Source organism: Platalea leucorodia, assembly GCF_965183815.1.
Source record: "Platalea leucorodia genome assembly, chromosome: 1".
Classification (NCBI taxonomy): Eukaryota; Metazoa; Chordata; class Aves; order Pelecaniformes; family Threskiornithidae; genus Platalea; species Platalea leucorodia.
In genome coordinates, this window is record NC_138823.1 from 1285733 (window position 1) to 1309996 (window position 24264).

At 56.5% G+C, this 24264-nt stretch overlaps 5 protein-coding genes across 5 annotated transcripts; 2 read left to right on the top strand and 3 right to left on the bottom strand.

The window, feature by feature from the left end:
- Positions 1-3973: 3973 nt before the first annotated feature.
- Positions 3974-4285, bottom strand: LOC309597402 (feather keratin-like; the record flags this gene model as incomplete). The annotated part of the gene is made up of 1 exon (XM_082326741.1): positions 3974-4285. One exon carries the CDS (start codon positions 4283-4285, stop codon positions 3974-3976), a length of 312 nt encoding a protein of 103 aa, XP_082182867.1.
- Positions 4286-7864: 3579 nt separating this feature from the next.
- Positions 7865-8170, bottom strand: LOC309588213 (feather keratin-like; the record flags this gene model as incomplete). The annotated part of the gene is made up of 1 exon (XM_082307199.1): positions 7865-8170. One exon carries the CDS (start codon positions 8168-8170, stop codon positions 7865-7867), a length of 306 nt encoding a protein of 101 aa, XP_082163325.1.
- Positions 8171-14383: 6213 nt separating this feature from the next.
- On the bottom strand, positions 14384-14701 carry LOC309589532 (feather keratin-like; the record flags this gene model as incomplete). The annotated part of the gene is made up of 1 exon (XM_082309758.1): positions 14384-14701. The coding sequence occupies one exon, from the start codon at positions 14699-14701 to the stop codon at positions 14384-14386; it is 318 nt and encodes a 105-aa protein (XP_082165884.1).
- A 2718-nt stretch (positions 14702-17419) lies between these two features.
- LOC309592518 (feather keratin-like) lies at positions 17420-17725 on the top strand (the record flags this gene model as incomplete). Its single annotated transcript, XM_082315967.1, has 1 exon — positions 17420-17725. One exon carries the CDS (start codon positions 17420-17422, stop codon positions 17723-17725), a length of 306 nt encoding a protein of 101 aa, XP_082172093.1.
- Positions 17726-22133: 4408 nt separating this feature from the next.
- Positions 22134-22445, top strand: LOC309597546 (feather keratin-like; the record flags this gene model as incomplete). Its single annotated transcript, XM_082327068.1, has 1 exon — positions 22134-22445. One exon carries the CDS (start codon positions 22134-22136, stop codon positions 22443-22445), a length of 312 nt encoding a protein of 103 aa, XP_082183194.1.
- Positions 22446-24264: the final 1819 nt, after the last annotated feature.

Here is a 24264-nt window from a genome sequence, read left to right on the forward strand (position 1 = left end):
AGGGCTCCCCAGTGGAAGAAGGACATGGCCTTGGTGGAGTGAGTGCAGTGCAGGGCCACCAAGATGTTGAGGGGACTGGAGCGTCCTTCCTATGAGGAGAAGCTGAGAGAGCTGGGAGGTTTTTTCAGGCAGGAGGCAAGGCCGCAGAGGGGAGAGGTCATCAATGTTTTTAAATCCTGGAGGCGACGGAATGAGGCCAGGGCAGTCAGGCTCTTCTCGTGGGTGGCCGTGGCCAGGGCAAGGGTGGATGGAGAAAGCAAAGACGAGCCATTTCCTTGGAAGAGAAGGCAAGGCTTTTTCAGTGTGAGGGTGGTCAAGCAGCGGAACCAGTTGTGCAGAGAGGTGTTGGAGTCTCCATCCTTGGAGATACTGACAGCCTGAGTGGCTGTGGTCGTGGATAGCCTGCTCGAGCTGACCCTGCTTGAGCAGGTTGGGTTGAAGTAGCCGATCTCCAGAGGTTCCTTGCGCATTCACTGATTCTGTTTGCTGGGATTCTGCTTGCTGTGATGGGCAGAGAGCTGTGCTGCACAAGAAAGTTGGTCAACGGGGAGCAGAAAGAAGCCCTCATAATGCAAGGGGCAATGGTTAGCAACCTGCTACACAGCTTAGCTACACAGAGGTCTATGGGAGCGAATGGGATCCACCCAAGGGTACCGAGGGAGCTGGCGGAAGGGCTCACCAAGCCACTTTCCATCATTTGTCATCAGTCCTGGCTAAGCAGGGAGGCCCCTGTTGACTGGAGGTTAGCAAATGAAGGTAACGATAAGGTTGAGGGCTTATGGGTAAAGACCAGTGGGAAGGCCAACAAGGCAGATATCGTGGGGGGAGTCTGTTGTAGACCACCCAACCAAGATGACGAATCAGATGAAGCATTCTACAAGCGGCTGGCTGAAGTCTCACGATCGCTAGCCCTGGTTCTCGTGGGAGACGTCAACTTACCAGATCTCTGCTGGAAATACAACACAGCAGAGAGGAAACAGTGTAGGAGGTTCCTGGAGTGCGTGGAAGATAACTTCCTGACGCATCTGGTAAGCGAGCCAAGCATGGGAGGTGCCCCGCTGGACCTGCTGTTTACGAACAGAGGAGGCCTGGTGGTGATGGGAGTCTGTCTTGGGCACAGCGACCTTGAAACGATAGAGTTTTCGATTGTTGGAGAAGTAAGGAGGGGGGTCAGCAAAACCACTCCCCTGGACTTCAGAAAGGCAGACTTGGGCCTTCTTAGGAGTCTGGTTGAGGGAGTGCCTTGGGAGGCAGTCCTGAAGGGCAAAGAAGTCCAGGAAGGCTGGATGTTTTTCAAGAAGGAAGTCTTAAATGCACAGGAGCAGGCCGTCCCCATGTGCCGAAAGATGAGCAGGCAGGGAAGAAGACCGGCCTGGCTGAACAGAGAGCTTCGTCTGGAACTCAGGGCAAAAAAGGAGAGCTGGCCACCTTTGGAAGAAGGGGCAGGCAACTCAGGAAGACTACAGGGATGCTGTGAGGTTATGCAGGGAGAAAATGAGAAAGGCAAAGGCCCAGCTAGAACTTAAACTGGCCACTGCACTCAGGGATAACAAAAAATGTTTCTACAAATCTATCAGCGACAAAAGGAGGGCCAAGGACTATCTCCATTCTTTGTTGGATGCAGAGGGAAGCATCGCCACAAAGGATGAGGAGAAGGCTGAGGTATTTAATGCCTTCTTTGCCTCAGTCTTTAATAGTCAAACTGGTCATCCTCGGGGTATTCAGGCCCCTGAGCTGGTTGATGGAGATAGGAAGCAGAACAAAGCCCCAGTAATCGAAGAGGTAACAGTCAGCGACCTGCTCCTCCACCTGGATGCCCACAAGTCCATGGAGCCAGATGGGCTCCATAGCCAGATGGGCGCCTGTCAGCCTGACCTTGGTGCCGGGGAAGGTCATGGAGCAGATCCTCTTGAGTGCCATCACGCAGCACATGCAGGACAATTGGGGGATCAAGCTCAGCCAGCATGGGTTCATGAAGGGGAGATCCTGCTTGACCAACCTGATCTCCTTCTATGACAGGGTGACCCGCTTGGTGGATGAGGGGAAGGCTGTGGATGTTGTCCACCTGGACTTTAGTAAGGCCTTTGCCACTGTCTCCCACAGCATTCTCCTGGAGAAGCTGGCTGCTCACGGCTTGGGGAAGTGCACTCTGCGCTGGGTAAAAAACTGGCTGAATGGGCGAGGCCAGAGAGTGGTGGTGAATGGAGTTCAATCCAGTTGGTGACCGGTCACGAGTGGTGTTCCCCAGGGCTCAGTATTGGGGCCGGATCTGCTCAATATCTTTATCGATGATCTGGATGAGGGGATTGAGTGCACCCTCAGTAAGTTTGCAGATGACACCAAGTTGGGTGGGAGTGTTGATCTGGTGGAGGGCAGAAAGGGTCTACAGAGGGATCTGGAGAGGCTGGATCGATGGGCCAAGACCAAGAGGTTCAACAAGGCTCAGTGCCGCGTCCTGCACTTGGGTCACAACAAGCCCATGCAAAGCTGCAGGCTTGGGGAAGAGTGGCTGGAGAGCTGCCTGGCAGAAAAGGACCTGGGGAGGCTGGTTGATACCCAGCTGCTTATGAGCCAGCAGTGTGCCCAGGTGGCCAAGAGGGCCAATGGCATCCTGGCTTGTACCAGAAATAGTGTGGCCAGTAGGACTAGGGAGGTGCTAGTGCCCCTGTACTGGGCACTGGGGAGGCTGCATCTCAAATCCTGTGTTGAGTGTTGGTCCCCTGACTACAAGAAAGACACTGAGGTGCTGGAGGGTGTCGAAAGAAGAGCAAGGAGGCTGGTGAAGGGTCTGGAGCACAAGTCTGGTGAGGAGCAGCTGAGGGAGCTGGGGTGGTTTAGTTTGGCAAAGAGGCGGCTGAGGGGAGACCCTATCACTCCCTACAACTGCCTGAAAGGAGGCTGGAGCCAGGTGGGGGTGGGTCTCTTTTCCCAGCTAACAAGTGATAGAACAAGAGGAAATGGGCTCAAGTTGTGCCAGGGGAGATTTAGATTAGATATTAGGAAAAATTTCTTCACGGGGAGAGGGGTTAGGCATTGGAACAGGCTGCCCAGGGAAGTGGTGCAATCACAGTCCCTGGAGTGTTTAAAAAATCCTGTGAATGTGGTGCTGAGGGACATGGTTTAGAGGTGGACCTGGCAGTTAGGGTAACGGTTGGACTTGATCATCTCGGAGGTCCTTTCCAACCGTAATGATTCTATGATTCTATGGGTCTTTTCCAACCTAAACAAATCTATGCTTCTAAGTGCGTACTGCCAAGGGAAGCTGGCGTCACAGACATGGGCAGAAGTGCACTAGTGTGTCCAAGCGTTTGAGTAAGTGACAGGCTTGTGTCACGGGCGCGATGTCCCCATGTGCCGGTCTGTGTTGTTGTTGTTGCTGGGGCCATACTTGCTAAGAGAGGTCTTGCAGCCCCTTCCCACCCATCCCGCTGGCCTGTTGAGCCCTGGCTTTGTGCTGAGTGAGGCTGGAAGAGTGTTGGGAGAAGAAAGGAAGTGGAGGCATCTTCAGGTTGGGATGAAGAAGTACTTTATTGAGAGGAAAAAGAGAGAAAAGGCAGGAGCAGCAAGTGGAAGGGAGGTGGTCTGAGGTTCAAGGAGGGCGACAATCAGCCGAGGTCCGCTGCTTGCAGTAGATTTTGCGAGAGCACAGAGATCTTCCTTCCCTACGGTGGGAGCAGCCCACTGGAGGTTCCTGGTGGTCTTTGGCTTGTCAGAGAGAAATTGCAGCAGAGAGTAGTGGGCATAGGAGAAGGGGTGATGCAAGGAAGGAAGAGGGAGAAGAGGAGGAGGTACATGGGCCATGTTTGCAGGCAGCCCAGGCTGGCCCCTTCCCTGCTTCCTTGCTTGGTGCCTTGAGAGGAGGAGCCATGGACGGCAGGTGCACGTGCCAGCAGTGGCCGGGGGGTGCGTCCTCAATCCATGCTGTGGCTTCCAGGGAGTGGGTGGTTGTTGTCAGGGGTGGTGGTGAGGGCCCTTAGCAGGGGTAGCAGCCTCTTCTGCCGCTGAAGCAGCCCAGGCCTCCGAAGCCATAGCCGTAGCCGAGGCCAAAGCCCCCGGAGACGGGCACTCCCTGGGAGCTCAGGACGTTGCCCACGGCAGCCGATGCGGAGGATCCGACAGCGGTGCTCTGGGGGAAGGAGCTGAGGATGGGTCCTGGCAGGGTGACCAGCACGGCGGGAGGCTGGATGACGACGCGGGAGTCCTCGCACTGCCTGACACAGGGCTCGTTGCAGCTGTTAGCCAGCGGGGTGGGTCCGCAGGGGCGGCAGCTGTCGTAGCAGGCCATGGGTGTGGTGTGGAGGGGCCCTGGAAGAGAGGGTGTTGAGCAGGCGGAGGGGCGTGGGGGTGCGAGGGGCGGTGTTGCAGGAGGGCGAGGGAGCGGGGAGGCCTGGTGTGGGGCAGTGGGGAGCGTGGGGGTGGGGAGGCGTCAGCGCTGCTGAGGCTGGGGTCAGAGCGTGGTGGAAGAGAGGGGCCAGGTGGGTCAGGAGAAGGAAGGGAAGGGGGTTGAGGCTCACCTTGTTGAGCGTGGAGGAGAAGGCGTCAGGAGAAGTGTGTGAGGGAGAGAGGTCCTGAGCCGGCTTTTATGCTGGTGTGCGAGGGGCGGGACAGCCTTTGCGCATGACAGCATTTTGCAGCAAGCAGCTGTTGCATGCCAGAGCCATGTAAGTAATGAGGTGGGGTGTGTTTTCCTTCCCGCAATTGTCCAATTTCATGTTTTCCTCTTGAGGCCGTGTCCATCTGACCCTGGCGGCAGCTTTGAACTGTGAGCATTAGAGGCCAAAGGTTTGGTGTTGATGGTGTGTGTCAGGACGGGCAGAGGACATGTGTAAAGGATAGGAGGCGTGGGGTGTCGTCAGTGAGGTCATCGCGTGGCACTGGTGTGGTGTGGTTTGCGGGTGCATTGTGAAGAGGGGGCCCCTTTTCCTTATGGCCCTAATGAGCTGGTCTGGGCTTTGCAGCTGTGCCGGGCTTGAGGGGCTGCCCCTTCCATTGCATTGGGTCAGTCCTTGCCTTGCTGCCAGGTCCCTAAGGCCATTTTTAGTCCTGGCCTTTCCTGTTGGCTGTGCTCTGTGGTTGCCTTGGTGCCCCTCTTGCTTGTAAGGTTGTAGGTGGGAGAAAGGAGGCTGCGTTTTTGGGCTTGTGCCCCCTTGGTGCCGTCCCTGGGGGTGGCAGTGCAAGCAGGCAGAGGAGGGCTGCTTTTGAGGGCACGCTGTTGTCCCGGTAGCCCTGGTTCAGAGTTCGGGAGCCCTGGCAGGCTCCCCAAAGGCTTGTGTTGGCCCCTCCGTAGCGCTCCCCTTAGCTGTGGTCGGCACGTTTGCAGGCTGGGCTGTGGCATAATTTGTGCAGAGAAGAGCAGGGCAGCTGGTGAAGGATCTGTGGAGAGGTTGAGGGAACTGGGGATTTTAACTTGCAGAAAAAGAAGGCTGAAGGATGACCTTCTCGCTCTCTACAATCCCCTGAAAGGAGGATGTAAGGAGGTGGGTGTCAGTCTCTCATCCCTAGTAATAAGTGATAGAAGAGGAAATGGCCTTCAAGATGTGCCAGGGGAGGTTTAGATTGGGTATTAGAAATAATTTCTTCACAGAAAGGGTTATCAAGCACTGGAACAGGGAAGTGGTTGTGTCCCCATCCTGAGAGGTATCTACAACACGTGTAATGTGGTGCTCAGGGACATGGTTTTGTGGTGGACTTGGCAGTGTTGGTTAATGGTTGCACTCAGTGATCTTAAGGGTCTTTTCCAACCTAAATAAATCGATGCTTCTAAGGGCGTGCTGCCAAGGGAAGCTGGCGTCAGAGACATGGGCAGAAGCGCATTAGCATGTCCAAGCCTTTGTTTGAGTAAGTTTTGGGCTTGTGTCACGGGCTTGATGTCCCCATGTGCTTGTTGTTGTTGTTGCTGGGGCCATACTTGCTAAGAGAGGTCTTGCAGCCCCTTTCCACCCATCCCGCTTGCCTGTTGAGCCCTGGCTTTGTGCTGAGTGAGGCTGGAAGAGCGTTGGGAGAAGAAAGGAAGTGGAGGCATCTTCAGGCTGGGATGGAGAAGCACTTTATTGAGAGGAAAAAGAGAGAAAAGGCAGGAGCAGCAAGAGGAAGGGAGGTGGTCTGAGGTGCAAGTGGGGTGACCATCAGCCGTGGTCCCTTGTGTGAGATAGCTCTAGCCAGAGCCTCAAGATCTTCCTTTCCTGCAGTGGGAGCGGCACACTGGAGGTCCCCCGTGGTCTCTGGCTTGCGAGAACGTAGTTGCAGCAGAGAGCAGTGGGCGTCGGAGACGAGGCAGTGCCAATAAGGAAGAGGGAGAAGAGGAGAAGGTACACGGGCCATGTTTGCAGGCAGCCCAGGCTGGCCCCTTCCCTGCTCCTTGCTTGGGGCCTTGAGAGGAGGAGCTGTGCACGGCAGGTGCATGTGCCTGCAACGGCTGGAAGGTGCGTCCTCAATCCATGCCATGGCTTCAAGGGCATTGCTGCTTTGCTTCCTGATCACTAAGCCTGTCCTCAGGCCTGGCCTTTCCCGCTGGGTGTGCTCTGTGGGTGTCTGGAGCCACTGTTGTTTGACTTTGAGGTTCTTGTGGAGGATAAGCTGACTCCGAGGCAGCAATGCAGCCTTGTGGCAAAAGAGACCAGGAATCTCCACAGCAGCGTTGGGTCGAGCATTGCCAGCGGGTCGGGGGAGGCGATCTTGCTCTGTCTTCTGTGCTGGTGAGGCCCCGTGTGGAGTGCTGTGTCCAGCTGAGGGCTTCCCAGTGGAAGAAGGACATGGCCTTAGTGGAGTGAGTGCCGTGCAGGGCCACCAAGATGTTGAGGGGACTGGAGCATCCTTCCTATGAGGAGAAGCTGAGCGAGCTGGGAGGGTTTTGAGCCAGGAGCCAAGGCTGCACAGGGGAGAGGTCATCAATGTTTGTAAATCCCAGATGGGAAGGAAAGAGGCCAGGGGAGTCAGGCTCTTCTCATGGGTAGCCATGGCCAGGGGAAGGGTGGATGGAGAAAGCAGAGAAGACGTGCCATTTCCTTGGAAGGGAAGGCAAGGCTTTTTCAGCGTGAGGGTGGTCAAAGAGTGGAACCGTCTGTGCAGAGAAGTCTTGGAGTCTCCATCCCTGGCTATATTGAAACCCTGACTGGCCGTGGTCGTGGACAGCCTGCTCGAGCTGACCCTGCTTGAGCAGGTTGGGTTGAAGTAGCCAATCTCCAGAGATTCCTTGCGCACTCACTGATTCTGTTTGCTGTGATTCTGCTTGCTGTTATGGGCAGAGAGTTGTGCTGGGGAAGAGAGTTGGTCAAGTGTGTGCTGCCATGGGGAGCTTGCATCAGAGGCATGGGTAGAAGTGCATTAACATATGCAAGGCTTTCTTTGGGCAAGTGAAGGGTTTGTGTGATGGCTTGGAAGCCCTCTGGGTGCCAGTGGGTGGTGTTGCTGGGGCCATACTTGTGACGAGAGGTCTGGTAGCCCCTTTTTGACCCACCCCGCTGTCCTGTTGAGCCCTGGCTTGGTGCTGAGTGAGGTTGGGAGAAGAAAGGAAGAGGAGGCATGTCAGGCTGGGATGCAGGAGAATTTATTGAGAGGAAAAAAAGAGCAAAAAGGCAGAAGCAGCAAGTGGAAGGGAACCGTGTGAGGGCGAGCATCAGCCAAAGTCCCTTGCATGCACTAGATTTTGCAAGCGCACCGAGGTCTTGCTGCCCTGCGGTGGGAGCAGCACACTGGAGGCCCCCCGTGGTCTTTGGCTTGTGAGAAGGTACTTGCTTTATGCCTTGAGAGGAGGAGCCATGCTTGGTGAGGCCATGTGCCAGCAATGGCTGGGAGGTGCGTCCTCAATCCATGCTGTGGCTTCCAGGGAGTGGGTGGTTGTTGTCAGGGGTGGTGGTGAGGGCCCTTAGCAGGGGTAGCAGCCTCTTCTGCCGCTGAAGCAGCCCAGGCCTCCGAAGCCGTAGCCAAGGCCAAAGCCCCCAGAGACAGGCACTCCCTGGGAGCTGAGGACGTTGCCCACGGCAGCCGATGCGGAGGATCCGACGGCGGTGTTCTGGGGGAAGGAGCTGAGGATGGGTCCTGGCAGGGTGACCACGACGGTGGAAGGCTGGATGACGACGCGGGAGTCCTCGCACTGCCTGACACAGGGCTCGTTGCAGCTGTTAGCCAGCGGGGTGGGTCCGCAGGGGCGGCAGCTGTCGTAGCAGGCCATGGGTGTGGTGTGGAGGGGCCCTGGAAGAGAGGGTGTTGAGCAGGCGGAGGGGCGTGGGGGTGTGAGGGGCGGTGTTGCAGGAGGGCGAGGGAGCGGGGAGGCCTGGTGTGGGGCTGTGGGGAGCGTGGGGGTGGGGAGGCGTCAGCGCTGCTGAGGCTGGGGTCAGAGCGTGGTGGAAGAGAGGGGCCAGGTGGGTCAGGAGAAGGAGGGGAAGGGGGTTGAGGCTCACCTTGTTGAGCGCGGAGGAGAAGGCGTCAGGAGAAGTGTGTGAGGGAGAGAGGCGCTGAGCCGGCTTTTATGGTGGTGTGCGAGGGGCGGGACAGCCTTTGCGCATGACAGCATTTTGCAGCAAGCAGCTGTTGCATGCCAGAGCCATGTAAGTAATGAGGTGGGGTGTGTTTTCCTTCCCGCAATTGTCCAATTTCATGTCCTTTTCTTGAGGCCATGTCCATCTGACCCTGGCGGCAGCTTTTAAGTGAGAGTATTAGAGGCCAAAGGCTTGGTGTTGATGGTGCGTGTCAGGATGGGCAGAGGACACGACCAAAGCCTAGGAAAAGTGAGGTGTCATCAGTGAGGTCATCCCATGGCACTGGTGTGGTGTGGTTTGCGGGTGCGTTGTGAAGAGGGGGCCTCATTTCCTCGCAGCCCTGGCAGGCTGGTCTGGGCTTTGGTGGTGTGCCAGGCGTGAGGCGCTGCCACTTCCATTGCGTTGTGTCAGTCCTTGTCTTGCTGCCAGGTGGCTAAGCCCGATTTTAGGCCTGGCCTTTCCTGTTGGGTGTGCTCTTTTGTGTCTCAGTGCCCCTCTTGCTTGTAAGGCTGTAGGTGGGAGAATGGAGCCTGCGTGTTTGGGCTTGTGCCCCCTTGGTGCCGTCCCCAGGGCTGGCAGTGCAGGCAGCAGAGGAGGGCTGCTTCTGAGAGCAGGCCGTTGTCCTGGCAGCCCTAGTTCAGAGTTCGCAAGCCCTGTGATGTTAGGATCCCTGCCACGCTCTCCAAAGGCTTGTGTTGGCCCCTCCATAGCGCTCCCCTTAGCTGTGGCCAGCACGTTTGCAGGCTGGGCTGTTGCGTGACGCGATGCTTACGCTGCGGCGTGATGCGTCCAAAGAAGAGCAAGGCAGCTGGTGAAGGATCTAGAGAAGAAGATTTACAATGAGTGGTTGCAGGAACTGGGAGTGTTTAGTTTGCAGAAAAAGAAGGCTGAGGGGAGATCTTGTCCATGTCTACAACTACCTGAAAGGAGGATGTAACGAGGTGGGTGTTGGTCTCTCATCCCTAGTAAGAAGTGATAGGAGAAGAGGAAACGGCCTCAAGATGTGCCAGGGGAGGTTTGGATTGGGTATTAGGAACAATTTCTTCATGAGAAGTGTTATCAAGCACAGGACCAGGCTGCCCAGGGAAGAGTCCCCATCCTGGGAGGTATCTAAAAGACGTGTAGATGTGTCAATCAGGGACATGGTTTAGCAGTGGACATGGCAGTGTTTGTTTCACGGTTGGACTCGCTACTGTTAAGGGTCTTTTCCAAGCTCCATGACTCTCTGATTGGATATGGGGCACCCTGCAAGGGCAGGGGAGTTTCTGGAGAGCCCGTGAGTGTGTTGAGAGGCAGAGGGGGAGTGGAGGTGGCAGGCAGGGGAGGTGGTGAGCCAGGGCCTTTGGGGTGTTGTTTTGGGGTGAGTGCTGAGGGGTGAGGCCATTTCTCTGCACAGTGCCTGACGGGCTGAAAGAGGATTTGGAGCTTGCGGAGGGGAGCTGGAGGCGAGCATGCAGCACGTGGCTGCAGAGGGGAGGCCCTGGTGGTGGTGGCTGCATGCCGAAGGGTGGATGAATGGCAAGGCCTGCCCCAAGTGAGCCGAGGTGAGTGTTTGTCAGGCCGTTTGTCAGGCGAGCAGTGGTTGTTGCTGAGGAAGATGAAGGGTGGCAGGAAGGAGTGCTTTGCGACTGGATGTACGCAAGAGCACGGGGCTTGACTGGTGGTAGCCACGAATGCTGAGGGAGCTGTCTGATGTCCTTGGGAGGCCACTCTCCATTAACTTGGAAGGGTCATGGTGTGTGTGGGCAGTTCCTGAAGACTGGAAGAGAGCTCCTTGGCCTCCTCTCTTGAAGAAGATCAGGGGAAGACATTTGAGAAAATCCTCCCGGGAAGCCCTACCAGGACTAGGAAGTCAAGAAGGTGCTGGGGAGTGGTTGGTGTGGATTTACGAAGGAGAAATCATGCTTGACCAACCTCTGTGTCTTCCGGATGTAAGCAACTGGATGTCGGACAAGGGGAGAGCAGTGGCTGTTGTTGAGCTCTACTTGGATGAAGCCTTTGTCACTGTCTCCCATTCCACGCTCCTAGAGAAGCCGAGAAAGTATGGGTTGTATAAGTGGCCAGTGAGGTGGACTGCAAAGTGGCTGAAGGGCTGGGCCCAGAGGCTCGTGATCGGTGGCAGGCCAAGTGGCCATGGGCACAAGTGAAAAGCGATGGAATTGCATGGGCAAGGAAGGCAAAGCTTTTTCAAAGAGTGGAAGAGGTGGTGGAGTCTCCATCCTGGGAGATACTGAAAACCCGACTGGACATGGTCCCAGACAACCTGCTCTGGATTTCCCTGCTTGAGTAGGGGGGTTGAAGCACCCGCTCTTCAGATGTTCCTGCCCAACTAAAGGCTTCTGTGATTCTCTTTCCTGGCAGTACCGGAGAGTCATGCGGGGGAAGAGTTAGTCGAGTGTGTGCTGGCACGGGGAAATTTGGTCAGATGCCTGCTCATGGGAGCGTTGTCGTGTTAAAGCCTTTATTTGATCCTGTGATGGGCTTGTGTCACATTCTGGAATCCCCCCAGGTGCCAGCCTGCATTATTCATAGAATCCTAGAATGTCCTGAGTTGGAAGGGACCCACAAGGATCATTGAGTCCAGCTCCTGTCCCTGCATAGGGCAACCCCCAAAATCACACCATACCTCTGAGGGCATTGTCCAAATACTTCTTGGATGTTGTCAGGCTTGGCGCCCTGACGACCTCACGGGGGAGCTTGTTCCAGTGCTCCACTCCCCTCTGGGTGAAGAACCTTTTCCTAATGCCCAACCCAAACCTCCCCTGCCAGATCTTCCTGCCGTTCCCTCGGGTCCTATCGTTGGTCACCAGGGAGAAGAGATCAGCGCCTGCCCCTCCTCCTTCCCTCGTGAGGAAGCTGTAGACAGCGATGAGGTCTCCCGTCAGTCTCCTCTCCTCCAGGCTGAACAGACCAAGTGACTTCAGCCACTCCTCGTGCGGCTTCCCCTCTAAACCCTTCACCATCTTTGGGGCTCTCCTCTGGGCAATCTCTAGGAGCTTCGTATCCTTTTTGTACTGTGGGGCCCAAAAGTGCACACAGCACTCGAGATGAGGCCGCACCAGTGCAGAGGAGAGCGGGACAATCACCTCCCTCAACCGGCTGGCAGTACAGTGCTTGATGCACCCCAGGACACGGTTGGCCCTCGTGGCTGCCAGGGCACACTGTTGGCTCGTGTTCAACTTGCCGTTGACCAGAACCCCCCGATCCCTCTCCGCGGGGCTGCTCTCCAGCCTCTCGTTCCCCAGTCTGTAGGTACACCCAGGGTTGCCCTGTCCCAGGTGCAAAATCTGGCACGTGCCCTTGTGAAACTTCATAGGGTTGGTGATTGCCCAGCTCTCTCGTTTGTCCAGATCCCTCTGCAGGGCCTCTCTGCCCTTGAGAGTGTCAACGGCTCCTCCCAGTTTTGTGTCATTGGCAAACTTTGATAACAAACCTTCCAGTCCCGTATCCAAGTCATTTATGAAGATATTGAAGGGCACTGGCCCCAAGATGGATCCCTGCGGAACCCCGCTGGTGACGGGTCGCCAGCCCGATGTAACCCCATTTCCTATAACCCTTTGAGCCCGACCCGTCAGCCAATTGCACACCCATTGCATTATGTGTTAATCCAGCTGTATGCTAGACATTTTGTCCAGGAGGATACTGGGAGAGACAGTATGGAAGGCTTTACTGAAGTCCAAAAAGATTACATCGACTGGCTTCCCTTGGTCAGCTCGGTGGGTAACCTTGTCATAGAAGGAAATCAAGTTTGTCAAGCAGGACTTTCCCCTCGTGAAGCCGTGCTGGCTGGGACCAATGACTGCGTTGTCTTTCAGGTGTTTCTCAATAACTCCCAGAATGATCTTCTCCATGACTTTGCCAGGCCCAGAGGTGAGACTGACAGGGCTGTAGTTCCCAGGGTCATCCCCGTTGCCCTTCTTGAAGATTGGGTCAACATTTGCCAGCTTCCAGGATCCAACTGGAGCAGCAAATCCTGCACAGGTTTGCACCTTTCCTGGTCCGTTCTCTTCGTACTTGTACCAAGAAGGTATCATCCAGATGCTTTAGGAATCTTCTGGACCTGCTTGTACCAGCTGTGTGATATTCCCAGTTGACATCTGGCAAGTTGAAGTCCCCCAGAAGGACAAGGGCAGACGACTTGGAAGCATCCCTTAGTTCCTTAAAGAAGAACTCATCCGTGTCATCATCCTGCTTGGGTGGCCTGTAGCAGACTCGCACAGCAACATCCGCTTTATTTGTCTGTCCCTGAATCCTTACCCAGAGGCTCTCAACGGTGCCATCGCCAGCTGCTAGATCCATGCATTCCAGCCCCTCCACTACATTCAACGTCACCCCGCCACCTCGCCTGCCCTGCCTATCCCTCCTGAAGAGCCTGTAGCCATCCAGCATGGCATACCAGTCCCAGGACTCATCCCACCAGGCTTCGCTTATGCCTATGGCATCGTATCTCCGGGACTGGGCCAAGGCCACTGCCTTGTCTTGCTTCTTCCTCAGGCTGCGTGCATTTGTGTAAGAACACTTCAAGTGTGCTTCATTGTGCCCGTTGCCTGGTGGAGCAGCCTGAGGAATCTCACTAGCACGCAGCTCCTCGACCTTTGGCGGGCAATCCCATTGCTCATCGCTGCCTTGGGAAGGTATTGTCCCTTTCCCCCTCCCAAACCAGTTTAAAGCTCTATCAATCAGCCCTGCTGGCTCCTGGGGAAAAACGCTTTTCCCTTTCTGAGAAAGGTGAATCCCATTGGATGTCAGTAGACCTGGGGACAAATAGGCCATCCCCTGATCAATGAATCCGAAGTTCTGCCATGGCTTGTCTTCTCGAGGCATAAAGCGAGAGAGAGAGCTGGGAGTGTTTAGCCAGGAGACGATAATGCGCAGGGGGGCTGTCGTAAATGTGTCTAAATCCCTGATGGCAGGGAATGAAGTCGAGGGAGCCTGGTTCTTCTGAGTAGTGCTTCCTACCAGGACAAGAGGCCATGGGCACAAGTGACAAGAGATGGAACTCCACGGGCAAGGAAGGCCAGGCTTTTTCAGTGTGAGGGTGGTCAAAGGGCAGAAGAGGTGGTGGAGGCTCCGTCCTGGGAGATACTGAAACCCCGACTGGCTGTGGTCCTGGACAACCTGCTCTAGCTGGCCCTGCTTGAGTAGGGGGGTTGAAGCACCTGCTCTCCAGATGTTCCTGCCCAACTAAATGCCTCTGTGATTCTCTTTCCTGGCAGTACCGGGGAGTCATGCTGGGGAAGAGTTAGTCGAGTGTGTGCTGGCACGGGGAGCCAGTCTCTGTGTCTAGTGGTAGTTGTGGTGACCTCTTCCTAGGAGAAATCTTATTACCCTTTTCCCCCCACCCTGATGGCAAGTTGAGCATGGCTTTCTGCCAGGTGAAATTGGAAGAGCCTTGGGCAAAGACTGAAAGAGGAGGCGTCTCAGGCTGGGATGCAGGAGAATTTTATTGAGAGGAAAAAAAGAGTGAAAAGGCAGGAGCAGCAAGTCGAAGGGAGCCGGTGTGAGGGCGAGCATCAGCCAAAATCCCTTGCATGCACTAGATTTTGCAAGCGCACCGAGGTCTTGCTGCCCTGCGGTGGGAGCAGCACACTGGAGGTCCCCCGTGGTCTTTGGCTTGTGAGAAGGTACTTGCTTTATGCCTTGAGAAGAGGAGCCATGTTTGGTGGGCCCACGTGCCAGAAGTGCACGTAGAGGAGGTACTACAGAGGAGAGGAGGAGGAGGTACACGGGCCATGTTTGCAGGCAGCCCAGGCTGGCCCCTTCCGTGCTTCCTTGCTTGGTGCCTTGAGAGGAGGAGCCGTCGATGGCAGGTGCACGTGCCAGCAGTGGCTGGGAGGTGCGTCCTCAATCCATGCTGTGGCTTCCAGGGAGTGGGTGGTTGTTGTCAGGGGTGGTGGTGAGGGCCCTTAGCAGGGGTAGCAGCCTCTTCTGCCGCTGAAGCAGCCCAGGCCTCCAAAGCCAGAGCCGTAGCCGAGGCCAAGGCCAAAGCCCCCGGAGACGGGCACTCCCTGGGAGCTGAGGACGTTGCCCACGGCAGCCGATGCGGAGGATCCGACGGCGGTGCTCTGGGGGAAGGAGCTGAGGATGGGTCCTGGCAGGGTGACCACGACGGTGGAAGGCTGGATGACGACGCGGGAGTCCTCGCACTGCCTGACACAGGGCTCGTTGCAGCTGTTAGCCAGCGGGGTGGGTCCGCAGGGGCGGCAGCTGTCGTAGCAGGCCATGGGTGTGGTGTGGAGGGGCCCTGGAAGAGAGGGTGTTGAGCAGGCGGAGGGGCGTGGGGGTGCGAGGGGCGGTGCTGCAGGAGGGCGAGGGAGCTGGGAGGCCTGGTGTGGGGCTGTGGGGAGCGTGGGGGTGGGGAGGCGTCAGCGCTGCTGACGCTGGGGTCAGAGCGTGGTGGAAGAGAGGGGCCAGGTGGGTCAGGAGAAGGAGGGGAAGGGGGTTGAGGCTCACCTTGTTGAGCGCGGAGGAGAAGGCGTGAGGAGAAGTGTGTGAGGGAGAGAGGCGCTGGGCTGGCTTTTATGGTGGTGTGCGAGGGGCGGGACAGCCTTTGCGCATGACAGCATTTTGCAGCAAGCAGCTGTTGCATGCCAGAGCCATGTAAGTAATGAGGTGGGGTGTGTTTTCCTTCCCGCAATTGTCCAATTTCATGTCCTCCTCTTGAGGCCGTGTCCATCTGACCCTGGCGGCAGCTTTTAAGTGAGAGTATTAGAGGCCAAAGGCTTGGTGTTGATGGTGCGTGTCAGGAGACTGGAATAAAGCATAGTAGATGTCAGGAGTCGTCGCTGAGGTCATCCCATGGCACTGGTGTGGTGTGGTTTGCGGGTGCGTTGTGAGGAGGGGGCCCCATTTCCTTGCAACCCTGGCAGGCTGGTCTGGGCTTTGGTGGTGTGCTGGGAGTGAGGAGCTGCCCCTTTCATCATGTTCCATCCATCCCTGCCTTACCACTAGGTCCCTAAGCCCATTTTTAGGCCTGGCCTTTCCCGTTGAGTGTGCTCTGTGGTTGGGTTGTTTTCCCTCTTGCTTGTAAGGTTGTAGGTGGGAGAAAGGACGCTGCCTGTTTGGGCTTGTGCCCCACTGGGGTTGGCAATGCAAGCAGGTAGATAAGGGCCGTTTGTGAGAGCAGGCCGTTGTGCTGGCAGCCCTGGTTTAGATTTCGCAAGCACTGTGATGTGGGGAGCCCTGCCGGGCTCCCCAAAGGATTGTGTTGGCCCCTCCGGAGCACTCCCTTTAACTGTGGATGGCGTGTTTGGAGCCTGGGCTCTGGTGTGACTAAGGTCTGATGTGGGTCAGACTGCAAGGGCAGGTGAGTTTCTGGAGAGCCCGTGAGTGTGTCGAGAGGCAGAGGGGGAGTGGAGGGGGCAGGCAGGGGAGGTGGTGAGCCAGGGCCTTTGGATTGTTGTTTTGGGGTGAGTGCCGAGGGGTGAGGCCATTTCTCTGCACAGTGCCTGACGGGCTGAAAGAGGATTTGGAGCTTGCGGAGGGGAGCTGGAGTCGAGCACGCAGCACGTGGCTGCAGAGGGGAGGCCCTGGTGGTGGTGGCTGCATGCCGAAGGGTGGATGAATGGCAAGGCCTCCCCCAAGTGAGTCACGTTGAGTGTTTGCAGGTTGTTCCATGGTTCCTCATATAGAATCCAAACGTCCCCTGGTGCAATGTGAGGGTGATTCCTCTTGTCCGATCACTTGTTACTAGGGATGAGATACAGAAAGCCGCCTTCTTACAACTTCCATTCAGGCAATACTAGAGATCAATAGGGTTTCCCTTCAGCCTTCTTTTTCTGCAAACTAAACGCCCCGAGTTCCCTCAGCCACCCCTTAGAAGCCTTGTTCTCTAGATCCTTCATCAGCATCCTTGCTGTTCTTTGGAGACATCACACCAGAGCCCAGGCTGAAAACATACTGGCCACAGCTAAGGGGATCAATATGCAGGGACAAACAAAAGCCTTTGGGGAGCGTGGCAAGGATCCCCACATCACAGGGCTTGCGAACCCTGAACCAGGACTGCCAGGACAACACCCTGCTCTCACAAGCAGCCCTCCTCTGCCTGCCTGCACTGCCACCCCCAGGGACGGCACCAAGGGGGCACAAGCCCAAACACGCAGCCTCCTTTCTCCCACCTACAGCCTTACAAGCAAGAGGGGAACCAAGACACCCACAGAGCACACCCAGTGGGGAAAAGGCCAGGACTATAAACAGCCTTAGCGAGCTGGAAACTAGGCAAGGACTGAACCAATGCAATGGAAGGGGAAGCGCTTTATGCCCAGCACACCACCAAAGCCCAGACCAGCCTGCCAGGCCCAAAACCACAGGGGGCCCCATCTTCACAATGCACCCACAAACCACACCACACCAGTGCCACGGGATGACCTCACTGATGACACCCCACCTCTCCTATCCTTTGTTCGTGTCCTCTGCCCATCCTGACATGCACCATCAACACCAAGCCTTTGGCCTCTAATGCTCACAGTTCAAAGCTGCCACCAGGGTCAGATGGACATGGCCTCAAGAGGAAAACATGAAATTGGACAATTGCGGGAAGGAAAACACACCCCACCTCATTACTTACATGGCTCTGGCATGCAACAGCTGCTTGCTGCAAAATGCTGTCATGCGCAAAGGCTGTCCCGCCCCTCGCACACCAGCATAAAAGCCGGCTCAGGACCTCTCTCCCTCACACACTTCTCCTGACGCCTTCTCCTCCGCGCTCAACAAGGTGAGCCTCAACCCCCTTCCCCTCCTTCTCCTGACCCACCTGGCCCCTCTCTTCCACCACGCTCTGACCCCAGCGTCAGCAGCGCTGACGCCTCCCCACCCCCACGCTCCCCACAGCCCCACACCAGGCCTCCCCGCTCCCTCGCCCTCCTGCAACACCGCCCCTCGCACCCCCACGCCCCTCCGCCTGCTCAACACCCTCTCTTCCAGGGCCCCTCCACACCACACCCATGGCCTGCTACGACCTCTGCCGCCCCTGCGGACCCACCCCGCTGGCTAACAGCTGCAACGAGCCCTGTGTCAGGCAGTGCGAGGACTCCCGCGTCGTCATCCAGCCTTCCACCGTCGTGGTCACCCTGCCAGGACCCATCCTCAGCTCCTTCCCCCAGAACACCGCCGTCGGATCCTCCGCATCGGCTGCCGTGGGCAACGTCCTCAGCTCCCAGGGAGTGCCTGTCTCTGGGGGCTTTGGCCTTGGCTACGGCTTTGGAGGCCTGGGCTGCTTCAGCGGCGCAAGAGGCTGCTACCCCTGCTAAGGGCCCTCACCACCACCCCTGACAACAACCACCCACTCCCTGGAAGCCACAGCATGGATTGAGGACACACCTCCCGGCCGCTGCTGGCAGGCTGACCTGCCGTCCATGGCTCCTCCTCTCAAGGCCCCAAGCAAGGAGCAGGGAAAGGGCCAGCCTGGCCTGCCTGCAAACATGGCCCGTGTACCTCCTCCTCTTCTCCCTCTTCCTTCTTGGCACTGTCTCTTCTGCTACGTCCACTACTCTCTGCTACAACTACGTTCTCACAAGCCAAAGACCACCAGGAACCTCCGGTGGGCTGCTGTCACCGTAGGGAAGGAAGATATTGCTGCTCTGGCAAAATCAACTGCAAGCCAAGGACCTCGGCTGATGGTCAGCAAAATCAACTGCAAGCCAAGGACCTCGGCTGATGGTCAGCCTACTTGCACCTCAGAGCAGCTCCCTTCCACTTGCTGCTCCTGCCTTTTCTCTCTTTTTCCTCTCAATAAAGTGCTTCTGCAGCCCAGCCTGAAGATGCCTCCACTTCCTTTCTTCTCCCAATGCTCTTCCAACCTCACTCAGCACAAAGCCAGGGCTCAACAGGCAGCGGGAGGGATGGAAAGGGGCTGCAAGACCTCTCTTAGCAAGCATGGCCCCCAGCAACAACAACAACATAGACCGGCACATCTAAAGCTCCCCTGGCACAATTTGAGCTCATTTCCTCTTGTCCCATCACTTGTTACTTGGGAGAAGAGACTGACCCCCACCTCGCTACAGCCTCCTTTCAGGCCGTTGTAGAGAGCGACAAGGTCTCCCCTCAGCCTCCTCTTCGCCAAACTAAACAACCCCAGCTCCCTCAGCTGCTCCTCACCAGACTTGTGCTCCAGACCCTCCAGCAGCTTCGTTGCCCTTCTTTGGACACCCTCCAGCACCTCAGTGTCTTTCTTGTAGTCAGGGGCCCAACACTCAACACTGTATTCGAGGTGCGGCCTCACCAGTGCCAAGTTGAGGGGGACGATCACCTCCCTGGTCCTGCTGGCCACACTATTTCTGACACAAGCCACGATGCCATTGGCCTTCTTGGCCACCTGGGCACACTGCCGGCTCATAAGCAACCGGGTATCAAGCAACACCCCCAGCTCCTTTTCCCTCGCGCACCTTTCCAGCCCCTCTTCCCCAAGCCTGCAGCGTTACATGGCGTTGTTGTGACCCAAGTGCAGGACCTGGCACTGAGCCTTGTTAAATCTCCTAGAATTGCACTCGGCCCATTGATCCAGCCTCTCCAGATCCCTCTGTAGACCCTTTCTTCCCTCCACCAGATCAACGCTCCCGCCCAGCTTGGCTTCATCTGCAAACTTACTGAGGGTGCACTTGTTCGTCTCGTCCAGATCGTTGATAAAGATATTAAACAGACCTGGCCTCAACACTCAGCCCTGGAGAACACCACTTGTCACCAGCCACCAACTGGCTTTATCTCCATTCACCACACTCTTTGGGCCCAGCTATCCGACCAGTTTTTTAACCAGCAAAGAGTACTCCCGTCTGAGCCACGAGCAGCCAGTTTCTCCAGGAGAATGCTGTGGGAAACAGTGTCAAAGGCTTTACTAAAGGCCAGGTAAAAAACATCCAAAGCCTCTCCCTCGTCTACTAAGCACGTCATCTTCTCATCGTAGTTCAGGATAGTCAAGCAGGACCTGCCTTTCATAAACCCGTGCTGGCTGGGCCTCATCACCTGGTTGTCCTGTAACTGCCGAGTGAAGGCACTCAGAATGACCTGCTCCATAACCTTCCCTGGTACCAAGGTCAGTCTGACATGCCTGTAATTCCCCGGATCCTCTTTCTGGCCCTTCTTCATGATGGGCACCACATTTGCTAACCTCCGGTCAACAGAGACCTCCCCGCTTAGCCAGGACTGATGACAAATGATGGAAAGTGGCTTGGTGAGCCCTTCCGCCAGCGCCCTCGGTACCCTTGGGTGGATCCCATTTGCTCCCATAGACTTGTGTGTGGCTAAGTGGTGTAGCAGGTCGCTAACCATTGCCCCTTGCATTATGAGGGCTTCCTTGTACTCCCCGTTGACCAACTTTCTTGCGCAGCACAGCTCTCTGCCCATCACAGCAAGCAGAATCCCAGCAAACAGAAGCAGTGAGCGTGCAAGGAACCTCCGGAGATCGACTAGATCAGGGCCTTTGGGGTCTTCCTTTGGGGTGAGTGCTGAGGGGTGCAGCCATTTAGAATCATAGAATGCTTTGGGATGGAAAGGACCTCTAAAGGTCATCCAGTCCAGCCCCCTTGCAATTGGCAGGGACATCTACAACCAGATCAGGTTGCTCAGAGCCCCATCCAGCCTGGCCTTGAATGTTTCCAAGGATGGGGCATCTCTGGGCAACCCGTTCCAGTGTTTCACTACCCTCATTGTCAAACATTTCTTCCTGATATCTAGTCTGAATCTCCCCTCTTTTAGTTTAAAACCATTCCCCCTTGTCCTATCACTATTGGCCCTGCATGGGGTTGTTGTGACCCAAGTGCAGGACCCGGCAATCAGCCTTGTTGAACCTCATACCATTGGCCTCGGCCCATCAAGCCAGCCTGTGCAGATCCCTCTGTAGAGCCTTTCTGCCCTGCAGCAGATCAACACTTCCACCCAACTTGGTGTCGTCTGCAAACTTGCTGCGGGTGCACTCGATCCTGCTATGTCATTGATGAAGATATTGAACAGCACTGGCCCCAGAATGGACCCCTGAGGGACACCACTTGTCACTGGTCTCCATCTGGACATCGAGCCATTGACCACTACCCTCTGGATGCGATCATCCAGCCAATTCCTTATCCACCAAACAGTCCACCCATCAAATCCATATCCTTCCGATTTAGAGAGAAGGATATTGGGGGGGACCGTGTCAAAGGCCTTACAGAAGTCCAGAGAGATGACATCCGTAGCTCTTCCCTCGTCCACTGATGTAGTAACTCCATCACAGAAAGCCACTAGGTTGGTCAGGCAGGACTTGCCTTGGTGAAGCCGTGCTGGCTGTTTTGAATCACCTCCCTGTCCTCCATGTGCCTTAAGCGTAGCTTCTAAGAGGATCTGTTCAACCCAACTTGCTCAAGCAGGGTCAGCTCGAGCAGGCTGTCCACGACCATGGCCAGTTGGCTTTTCAGTATCTCCAAGGATGGAGACTCCAACACCTCTCTGCACAACTGGTTCCACTACTTGACCACCCTCATGATGAAAAAGCCTTGCCTGCTCTTCCAAGGAAATGGCTCGTCTTCTCTGCTTTTATTGATGACATCTTCCACGCACGGCCTTGCCTCCTGCCTGAAAAACCTCCCAGCTCTCTCAGCTTCTCCTCATAGGAAGGATGCTCCAGTCCCCTCAACATCTTGGTGGCCCTGCATGGCCCTCACTCCACCAAGGTCATGTCCTTCTTCCACTGGGGAGCCCTCAGCTGGACACAGGACTCCACACGGGGCCTCACCAGCGCTAAAAAGAGAGCAAGATCACCTCCCCCGACCTCATGGCAATGCTCTTCTTAATGCCGCCCTGGAGAACCTTGGCCTCGTTTGCCACAAGGGTGCATGGCTGCCTCGCAGTCAGCTTGTCCTCCACAAGAACCACAAAGTCAAACAAGAGGGGCACCAGACACTCACAGAGCACACCCAACAGGAAAGGCCAGGCCTAAAAATGGGCTTAGCAACGTGGCAGCACAGCGGGCAGGGACAAAACACGATGCAAGGCGCAGCGCCGTACGCCCGGCACACCTCCAAAGCCCAGACCAGCCTGCCAGGGCTGCGAGGAAATGGGGCCCCCTCTTCACAACGCACCCGCAAACCACACCACACCAGTGCCACGCGATGACCTCACTGACGACACCCCACCTCTCCTAGGCTTTGGTCGCGTCCTCTGCCCGTCCTGACACGCACCATCAACACCAAGCCTTTGGCCTCTAATACTCACAGTTCAAAGTTGCCGCCAGGGTCAGATGGACACGGCCTCAAGAGGAGGACATGAAAAGGCAGCGTTGCGGGAAGGAAAACACACCCCACCTCATTACTTACATGGCTCTGACATGCAACAGCTGCTTGCTGCAAAATGCTGTCATGCGCAAAGGCTGTCCCGCCCCTCGCACACCACCATAAAAGCCGGCTCAGCGCCTCTCTCCCTCACATGCTTCTCCTCACACCTTCTCCTCCGCACTCAACAAGGTGAGCCTCAACCCCCTTCCCCTCCTTCTCCTGACCCACCTGGCCCCTCTCTTCCACCACGCTCTGACCCCAGCCTCAGCAGCGCTGACGCCTCCCCACCCCCACGCTCCCCACTGCCCCACACCAGGCCTCCCCGCTCCCTCGCCCTCCTGCAACACCGCCCCTCGCACCCCCACGCCCCTCCGCCTGCTCAACACCCTCTCTTCCAGGGCCCCTCCACACCACACCCATGGCCTGCTACAACAGCTGCCGCCCCTGCGGACCCACCCCGCTGGCTAACAGCTGCAACGAGCCCTGTGTCAGGCAGTGCGAGGACTCCCGCGTCGTCATCCAGCCTTCCACCGTCGTGGTCACCCTGCCAGGACCCATCCTCAGCTCCTTCCCCCAGAGCACCGCCGTCGGATCCTCCGCATCGGCTGCCGTGGGCAACGTCCTCAGCTCCCAGGGAGTGCCCGTCTCTGGGGGCTTTGGCCTCGGCTACGGCTCTGGCTTTGGAAGCCTGGGCTGCTACAGCGGCGCAAGAGGCTGCTACCCCTGCTAAGGGCCCTCACCACCACCCCTGACAACAACCACCCACTCCCTGGAAGCCACGGCATGGATTGAGGATGCACCTCCAGGCCAGTGCTGGCACGTGGACTCACCAAGCATGGCTCCTCCTCTCAAGGCATAAAGCAAGTACCTTCTCACAAGCCAAAGACCACAGGGGACCTCCAGTGTGCTGCTCCCACCGCAGGGCAGCAAGACCTCCGTGCGCTTGCAAAATCTAGTGCATGCAAGGGACTTTGGCTGATGCTCGCCCTCACACCGGCTCCCTTCCACTTGCTGCTCCTGCCTTTTCACTCTTTTTTCCTCTCAGTAAAATTCTCCTGCATCCCAGCCTGAGACGCCACCTCTTGCAGTCTTTGCCCAAGGCTCTTCCAATTTCACCTGGCAGAGAGCCATGCCTCGACTTGCCATCAGGGTGGGTGCAAAAGGGTAAGAAGATTTCTCCTAGGAAGAGGTCACCACCACTACCACTAGCCACACAGACTGGCTCTTGGGGGGCTGCCAGAATGTGACACAAGCCCATCACTGCATCAAACAAAGGCTTTGACATGACAACATTCCCCTTTGCACACCTCCGACCAAGTCTCCCCGTGCCAGCGCACACTCGACTAACTCTTCCCCAGCATGACTCCCCGGTACTGCCAGGAAAGAGAATCACAGAGGCATTTAGTTGGGCAGGAACATCTGGAGAGCAGGTGCTTCAACCCCCCTACTCAAGCAGGGCCAGCTAGAGCAGGTTGTCCAGGACCACGGCCAGTCGGGTTTTCAGTATCTCCCAGGACGGAGCCTCCACCCACCTCTTCTGCCCTTTGACCACCCTCACACTGAAAAAGCCTGGCCTTCCTTGCCCGTGGAGTTCCATCTCTTGTCACTTGTGCCCATGGCCTCTTGTCCTGGTAGGAAGCACTACTCAGAAGAACCAGGCTCCCCCGACTTCATTCCCTGCCATCAGGGATTTAGACACATTTACGACAGCCCCCCTGCGCATTATCGTCTCCTGGCTAAACACTCCCAGCTCTCTCTCGCTTTATGCCTCGAGAAGACAAGCCACGGCAGAACTTTGGATTCTTCGATCATGGGATGGCCTATTCATCCCCAGGTCTACTGACATCCAATGGGATTCACCTTTCTCAGAAAGGGAAAAGCGTTTTTCCCCAGGAGCCAGCAGGGCTGATTGATAGAGCTTTAAACTGGTTTGGGAGGGGGAAAGGGACAATACCTTCCCGAGGCAGCGATGAGCAATGGGATTGCCCGCCAAAGGTCGAGGAGCTGCGTGCTAGTGAGATTCCTCAGGCTGCTCCACCAGGCAACGGGCACAATGAAGCACACTTGAAGTGTTCTTACACAAATGCACGCAGCCTGAGGAAGAAGCAAGACGAGGCAGTGGCCTTGGCCCAGTCCCGGAGATACGATGCCATAGGCATAAGCGAAACCTGGTGGGATGAGTCCTGGGACTGGTATGCCATGCTGGATGGCTACAGGCTCTTCAGGAGGGATAGGCAGGGCAGGCGAGGTGGCGGGGTGACGTTGAATGTAGTGGAGGGGCTGGAATGCATGGATCTAGCAGCTGGCGATGGCACCGTTGAGAGCCTCTGGGTAAGGATTCAGGGACAGACAAATAAAGCGGATGTTGCTGTGCGAGTCTGCTACAGGCCACCCAAGCAGGATGATGACACGGATGAGTTCTTCTTTAAGGAACTAAGGGATGCTTCCAAGTCGTCTGCTCCTGTCCTTCTGGGGGACTTCAACTTGCCAGATGTCAACTGGGAATACCACACAGCTGGTACAAGCAGGTCCACAAGATTCCTAAAGCA